Below are 8,780 nucleotides of genomic sequence, written 5' to 3'. Positions count from 1 at the left end.
ATTCGTTAATAATAGTTTTAATCTGTAAAACTCTATTGAACGATCGTTAACTATATTTTACGAATGCTAAGTTTATCTGTCTGTAATAAAATGTTAACAGTAGATTTTGTTGATAAACATAGATTCACGTCTGTAAACTATAATTTACAATCGTAAACTATACTTATGAGTTGTAAACCATAGTTTACAAATCGTGAAACTGTATTTATCAGATAATCTATGTTTTGCAACTGGAAATGATTGTTTTCATTGTTAAGTACAGTTAACGGTTCTGAAACATAGATTATCGCGTTAACTATGGTTTACAGATGTAAAATATAGAATAACGTTGTTAACTATAGTTAACAGTCCGTAAACTATAGTTTACAACCGATAAACCTAGTTTATCGACTGTGAAACTATGTTTAGCTCATTTTTGTGAATTTGGCGTGCCATAAATATCATTTAGTGAGTATATTGCATAATGACAAAAACTACGTTGCGCAAGTCATACATACACTAGACACTATACAAATAAAATCACATGTTTTCTTATGTTTTGAACACATTTATTGAATAAAGCAAAATGATTGGAACAAGTTCTTGCAACTTATCTGTACTAGTTCCTCTCCTTAAATATTACTATATATCATGAAATTGAAAAAAGTACATAGAAATGACTAATCATGGCTTTGCTGTTCTTGAGAAGAAATTTCCAAAAAAAATCCCCTGATGCTTTCCTATGTAAATATTTAATTGTCCATTGCGGCCTCGTCCTACCCTTGGGATCATGATTTAAACACACTTCAATTTACATTATTTAAGGATGCTTCCAAATTAATATTACCAATCATGACTGGGTGGTTCTAGAGAAGCCTTTTAAAGATTTTCCCCATGCATTCCTATGTTAAACTTTGATCGTCCATTGCAGCCCTTTGGGGGTCATGATTTGGACAAAGTCAAATATTTAATTGTCCATTGCGGACTCGTCCTACCCTTGAGATCATGATTTAAACACACTTCAATTTACATTATTTAAGGATGCTTCCAAATTAATATTACCAATCATGACTGGGTGGTTCTAGATAAGCTTTTTAAAGATTTTCCCCATGCATTCCTATGTTAAACTTTGACCTTCCATTGCGGCTCTTTGGGGGTCATGGACTTTAAGCTGAAATACAGCTGGTTATTTCCACATTTCATGACTTATATTAGATTTAAATGAGGTGCAGTAAACCGTTAACTATTATATTTATTACTTTCGTACATAGAATAAAAATAAAATTGCAACTCAAATCTTAGCTTTTGCTTATATGTACGTTTAAACTTTTGCTCAAAATTATATGCAATATTAAAATTGTACATGTCCGAAGCAGATCCGAAGCAGATTTCAATTAAGAGTCGAGTCGGTAAAATTTATTTTGAATTAAGAATTGTAAAAAAAAAATGGTAGGAGCATTTATTAAAAAAAATAGTTTTTTTTGTTCTAATCTAAAGGACATACATGTTTACAGCTGGTTGTGGGCAAAGATGGATTCATCTTCTGAAATAATTCATAACATGCCATCTTTTCAAAACTTGATTCTTAAAAGGAAGGAATGCACAATTTTTACATCATCCTTGACATGTTCATATTTAAAAAAAGGTTAAAATCAATAGCCGCAAAAAGAAAATGTTTTTCAGATTTTAGTCGGGGACCCATGGGGCTCAGAACAAGTATAAACATAGGAATCTTAGATTAAGAAGATCTTCACTACAAATATATTTTGTCCGTAGTTGCTTGGTAATGAAAATACTTCAAATACATTTAACTGGTACCTCATCCAGAAAATGAAGATCAGATCCATCTTCCAAAGCAATCCTGATATGGTACTGCCTGAGATGCATCATCAGAGCAATTTTAGAATTATAGGGCTTTTAATTATTTTGAAAATGAACTTGTTCCAAATACTTGAACCAGGTCACTCATCAAATAGATCAACGTCCTACCCAGCATTGAATGCATGTCTCGTAGAGTACATCTATCATCAATACAAGTAAGATCACCGTACCAATACCAAATACTCAGCAATCAAAGTCTAGAATTGACAAAAAATGCAGATCTGACCTGATTAATGTGATTGTTACAAACAAATCTATATTCCTGCCTCTAGCCATAATTTAACACAATTTGCATAGACAAGCTCTAATTGGGTAAATTCAATTCGGATTTTTTTAGTGACGATAAGTAAACATTCGCAAGCTTTGTATTAAGTTTTTAAAAATATTAATTTTGCTCATTTACTTTTCATCTGTATCTTAAATAGATGTTTATGAATATATAAACCTCTTAACTACTTATACTATAATGCAAGGTAGATTTGAACACATGAAAAGCAATTCTTTTATTTGTCTGTTAGCATTAAAAATTATGTAAAAATTCTCAAAAGCCTCAACCAGGGTGATTTCAATACAAATGTCAATATAGAGTTTGACTGTAAATGTATATTTCACAATTGATTTTTTTTAGTTTTGTTTATGGAGAGAGAGAGAGAGAGAGAGAGAGAGAGAGAGAGAGAGAGAGGAGAGAGAGTTTGTTTCTGAAATAAAAAATCTATTAATAAAATGACTCCTAGTTGATTAATCTGACAAATAACTTCTCCAAATTTTGTCTATGGTGGGGAAAAATAAATATACATTATAATTAATTTGATTTTTTGCACATTAACTTCTAAATACGGAAATGGTTATACAAAATCTAATTGTATTGTTATTTTTTGCCCATAAACTTCTAAATACGGAAATGGTTATACAAAATCTATTTGTATTGTTTTAATGCAGAAAAAATTATGTAATATTTAATAATAATTCGTGTCATATAAAATTTAAACCACGAGTAATATGTTGATGTATCATACAACCATTCCATTCTCTGATACTGTATTCATGAGCATTTCTTATTCCACATGTACGTCTGTGTAAACATGTGGCTCATCTGAAAGTTGCCTCTCTGTGTCATTTTCATAGTCAGTTCTTGTTCCTTCTACATGTGCAGATACAGTATCTACTTGGTGTATAGAATCCAGCTCCCAATAACCTCCATTTTCATCATACTCAAAATTTTCATTTAACACATTCAGCTGAGAATATGAATGTTTATCAGGTTCCTGAACTTCCAAGGTCTGATTGGTGTAGCTGCAAAAAAGATAAATTTATTTGAATTGTTGTGAATATAAATGTATTGCAGTTTGGTAAAGACTTCAAAAATTTCTTCAAAAAGCTTCAAGAAGCTTAAAAGACTTCATTGTAGCTGAGACTTCAATGTAGTTGAAGGATGGTCAATTTGAGGTTGATTTACTTATTTATTACTCACTAGATGTACATTGGTCTCAAATATTTATCGGTGGTGCATACCAGAATGATAAAAATCATTCTGTAGCGAAAAAAGAGTAACACTGCTTTTTTACAAACCGACCAAAAATGTTATTTTAAAACAAATCCTAACTTTTAACATGTATTAACTCTTTTTTTGGTATTGAAAGCATAATTACACCCCCTCCTAAAAATCATAAAAATATACCAAAGTCATTTTAATTGACTGCTTTGTTCAGAATTTCTTTGTAATAGAACTTTGGTAAGTTAAAACTTTATCTTACAAAACCTTTGCTTTCTAACAAGAAAATAAGTTTACGAGTTAACATTGAAAATCAGATTAATTATTAGCAATTCATCCATTTCATTATTATATTTTTGAAACTGTAAGGTAGGAAGTCCATCAGATTCTTTAAATTTCAAGGTACTAGTTCTTAATTTTCAGAAGAGTTCTTGCTCTTGCTTTGAATTCTTTAAAGCAGTCTTTTGAAATCTTCTCCTCAGAAGAATTCCAATCACAGTGAGCAATATGACAATGATAAGGCCACTGATTGTAAGAATAACTATAAAAGGATTGAAGTCACTGTCATCTGTGTTTTTCTTTCCTGTGGAGTTATCTAGTATTTCATCAGCATTGGTGGTTACTTCTCCAATTGTAGTAGAGGGAAAAGTAGACGCCTCCCTTGTTTCTACAATTTTTACTAAAGGTAATTCACAGAATCTGACTTAAGGCAATACAGTGAATCTTTTTCTCACTCTATTTAACCAATCAATTTAAATTATAACTATGATGGCACTATGTATGACTATGTAACTGAAATTCATATTTAACAGGAGGATTTTTCTAAAGTCTAATTTTGCATTCTCCCCTGAATCTTTTACATCTTTATAGAAATTCAATGTTAAAACATAGGAACAAAATGAAATTCATAAAAATGTACTTCAGAGATTTGTTGGGAAAATATTGATGTATTTTATGTGTTTATGATTGGTTTATATAATTGTGTGATGAATTAAAGGAAAATTAAGTGATTTACAAAGAAAAACAGCCCAACTTCATTCTATACTTCCAAGTATTTTTTTCCCACATTTCTTTCATAGAGAATGAATCTGGTTTTAGGGGGAAAAACTCTGTACGTGTCAATTCATGCAGCTCTAGCATAGTGAAAAGAAACTATTCCTTGACAGTTAACACCTCACAAATTTATTCCGATTCAAATAGAACAAAAATTTATGTTTTTTTGACAATTATGGGTTTTATCTAAGTTACACATGCAATAAGTTACCTATTACATTTTATAACGAGTTTACTTAAGATTTTGTAGATTAAGGAAAATAAAGGGGGCATCTGGAAGATGCAGAGAAAATATTACTGACCTTGACCTTGATATTTCAACTTTTGGCCTCAAAGACAATATAGGTCTTTTATAAGTTGATTATAAAGAATACATGACCTTAAATAATTATTTCAAAAGCTATCAGAGAACTTAAGATATCATCCGAACACTACTGATGCAATTTTTGTATGTCCGACCTTGGTGTTTGACCTTTTGATCCAAAAATAAACAGGGATCTTCTAAAGTCAAACTGACAAGAGCAATAAAATTCTAACGCAAAATCTACGTGTGAATGTTTAACCTAGATCTTTAATATTTAATTTAACAAGGGTCTACTCTCTGCAAATTATGATGAGATTTAATTGAAAATGTGGGGGAAAACTGCAATATTTGAGTTCACGACCTTTTCCTCTAGACGTTTGACATCTAAATAGGAATTACTTCAAACCAGAGAAAGACACACAGATGGAATGAAGGACAGAAGAAAAACAGACGTGAATTAATGTCCCTCAAATTCAGCGAAACTGAGACTTGTACAAAATACAAACTAACCATTACACTGTAAGGAGCTGTTGGATCCTACTCCACCTGTTGTTCTGTCCAGTGGACAGATGAAACAGTAATCTTGCCCAGTCATATCTTGATAAAATTGTTTTTTGCAGTAGGCGCATTTTGTAACATTCCAGAACTGTCCAACTGGGCAGTCATCTGATTAGGGTGATAAAAAAAGCTTTAAGAAAGGTTTTAACAAAAGTATGCGTATATATACATGTACATGTATAATAAAAATTTTGTTGCCACTCTCTAAATATATAATTTAAAATTGTGTATATATGTACAATTAATTTAGTTTTCTGAAAGGACAAATCTGAAGACTTGATTATTTTTTTATCATGCTTTCGAAAAGTTCGAACTTATAAAAGAGAAAGATAAAAAGTGCATTTTGTCACACGAACTTACCAACACAATCAGTACTATCAGTATTACCAAGTCCTAGTGTAGTTTTTCCAATTACACAGGGTTTACATGCTTTCAATCCATACTGATCTCCATAAGTTCCAATAGGACAGTACTCACAAATATGGCTTGTGCTGTTGAAAAAGGTTCCTATACTGCACTCAACTAGAAGGGTAAAACCAAACAGATAGTTTTACTTTTTTGTCATGGCAGGTAAAAACAGCATAAAATGGCTATGTAAGTTAATTGTACAATTTATTTTGGATTCAAAAATTCCTAACATTAAACCAAGAATGAGTAATTGAATTCATTATTTCCCTCAAGAGGACTAGGGGGTTGTGGCCATTTTTAGACTATATTGATCACCTTTAGAAAGAAATTCCATATAAAGATACAGACAAATGATCAAAATTTAAACTAATTCAAACATGTGAAAAATTATACAGTATTTCCCCGCAAATAACAAATAATTTGACATGAAGATTGCATGAGATATGGAACAAATTTAAACATGTTTGTTCATTTTCCTGTTTTTATTTTGAATAAAATATAAGAAAGGTAAATTTTGTTGTTATAACAGATTTGCTTACCACAATTATTACCAATAACCATGTAATCTTCTGGACACCATAAAATATCTTTAATAACCAAATGCTCATTCAGCATTATCGCTCCACCAATGTGCTATAAGAATTGAATTTGAAAATGATTGATAAGCACATTTGATTTACAAATTTTCTTTCAGTAATTTTTAATTCATTTCTTTCAGCTCTGTTTGGCAAATAATTATGTAAATAATGATAACTTTTGATAAATGTTTTCAAGAATGAACGATATTCATGTGATTTATTTTTACAATATTTATGTTAACAGAAATATAATCAACAAATAACTTACATTATTGTACTTTTAAAAAAAAATAACTAACTGCTGTATACAGAGACTTAATATCAATTATAAAATATTTTTCAACACTACAATGCCAAAATGCTATTAAGTGCAAATTTGTATTCCATAATTAACAATTATGTAAGATTTTGACTTCATTCAAAGTTCGTTTCCTAATTTTGGGGCCTTGTAATTACTTACTTCGGCTTGAAATACCGTTTCTTCAGCAATTAAATACATAAAGACCTCTTTTGGTGTGAATGTATCAGATCCATTTTCCTTCTTCGTGATTGTGTGTCTTGAAGATGAACAAATAAATGAAACTAAAGACGCACGAGTCAATTTTTTATAAATACGAATTCTAAACTATATGTATTAGTATATATATTTTCCCTTTGTTTATAAAAAGATAACAGTTTCGTTTCCTTCAAAACATAAATTACCTTAAATTATTTATTTGTAAAGTGCCTATCATCTGTTTGCTCTCAGGAACACAGGTACATAAGATTTTCATATTGCTGCAGTCAGATGTTGTGCACACACCATTCCAGTTATTAAATACAACATTTTTAAAAGTAGTCAGTATGGAACTTCTCATTGATGTAACAAAAACTGGGCTACAGGTAACCACAAACAAATATCTCAAGGAGACTTCCACCTTAACATATACCTTGCTGGCATCTGAAATTAACGTGTTGTGCACATTATAGACTAAATTCCATCACGAAAACATCATCTTTTATTTCCACCCTCCCGATCTGAGTAATAAGAAAGTGTTTTAACAGTTGACTACAATATATCTTTTTCATATTTTATTTGAAGCGGTTCATAATGAAATTAAAAGAATGAGCGTTTTATTTTCATGTACTTTCCAAGAAATTTGGAAAATCTTTCATTCCTGTAGCCTTACTTGCACAAGATGGCACTAAAAACTTCTGCCTTGGGTTGAGTGGATTATATACACCAAGCTCAGAGCACATCTTGTATCTTGGAGCCGGTGGAGATTGTTGTTGATTACCAGGACATTCAAATTTACATATGTCTTTACTTGAAGAGCAATATTTAATTGATGTAGGTGAATATGTTCTTGGTGAAGGGCAGTCAGGATTATCTGAAATATGCAATGTGATATTTTAAAAATCAATTATTTATAGTTTAAAGTTTTCCAGCAACCAGCATGAAACATAAAGGTAACTAACAGTATTCAAGCTCAAGAGTTCTTTTAAACAAGCAGAGCAAACACAAACACATATCAGAGGTGCGATCAGATTCTATGAAGGCGTCTGCAACCCCTGCTGACCAGTCACACCTTCCATATGCCCCTTGTTATGATCGGTGAAAACGTAATAAATTCAGTGTGTGAATAATTGGCAAACAATTAGTATGAAAAAACATCGGTCATCATTGAACTCGATTTTAAGTTGTATTTGCTAACAAGGTAATTGTATCGACCAAAAGACAATTTCAGACCAGAATTCTCAGATGAGATTAAAGCTGTAGTGGACTTATGACTAGAATAGTTTACTGTAATGTAAAGAAATTTCACTTCCCTTGAATTAATTTTTCCTTGAATAATACAGAAAAACATGCATATTGCGAACAAGTATATAACGAATTGACACTTATAGCTATCGGATATAATTGTAATTATTTGATTAAATATACTTTTTTCGATGTAGAAATTAAAAATGAAGGTTTTCATAACCCTTTACTTTTTTTGTTGAGTATATGTCAATATAACAACAATTTATTGCACAGACTTACATTTCACATACAGCTTGCTATGGCACATGGCTGTATTTCCATTTTCATCAGATGCCATAAAGAATAAGTTGTAATCACCCCAAGTGTAAAGGTTGTCTGAAACAAGCAAAACTGAACAAAAGGCCCAATGGCCACAGCGCTCACCTCAGTAAGTTTGGCCCTGCTGTTTTTCACCAGACTTTCCTCATGTAACACCTTTTGTGGCACCGCTCTAACCCCGGGGTCATGATTTTCGAATTTTCGGGCCCAGTGATTCTTGAGAAGCTTTTTATAGATTTACTTTATATTAATATTTAATATAAAACGTGGATTACCTATTTGGTCCGCCCTCATGATTTGAACAATTCAAAATCTACACTACACAAGGATGCTGCCAAAAAAAAATTAAGCTTTTTTGGCCAAGTGAGTCTTGAGAAGAATATTTTTAAAAGATTCCATCCATTTTTACCCTTCCTTGTTTATCTCCCATACTTAACAAGGGTTGGTCCTTCATTTTGATAATTA

The 8,780-nt window shown here is 31.2% G+C and overlaps 1 protein-coding gene across 1 annotated transcript in view; it reads right to left on the bottom strand.

Moving 5' to 3' along the window:
- Positions 1–646: 646 nt before the first annotated feature.
- LOC134261286 (uncharacterized) overlaps positions 647–8,780 on the bottom strand; it is a 77,991-nt gene continuing 69,857 nt past the window's right edge. The window contains 9 exon segments of the mRNA XM_062743725.1: positions 647–3,153; positions 3,794–4,019; positions 5,220–5,375; positions 5,628–5,789; positions 6,215–6,308; positions 6,714–6,810; positions 6,956–7,193; positions 7,423–7,623; positions 8,277–8,372. Coding sequence (XP_062599709.1) covers positions 2,916–3,153; positions 3,794–4,019; positions 5,220–5,375; positions 5,628–5,789; positions 6,215–6,308; positions 6,714–6,810; positions 6,956–7,193; positions 7,423–7,623; positions 8,277–8,372 — 1,508 coding nt within the window. The 3' untranslated portion in view covers positions 647–2,915.

This window comes from Saccostrea cucullata, unplaced genomic scaffold, assembly GCF_032062105.1.
Source record: "Saccostrea cucullata isolate Sc308-1 unplaced genomic scaffold, CSIRO_AGI_Scuc_v1 ctg2622, whole genome shotgun sequence".
NCBI classification, from domain to species: Eukaryota; Metazoa; Mollusca; class Bivalvia; order Ostreida; family Ostreidae; genus Saccostrea; species Saccostrea cuccullata.
Note: the sequence above shows the minus strand (reverse complement) of the source record. Positions and strands in the feature narration are given on the sequence as shown.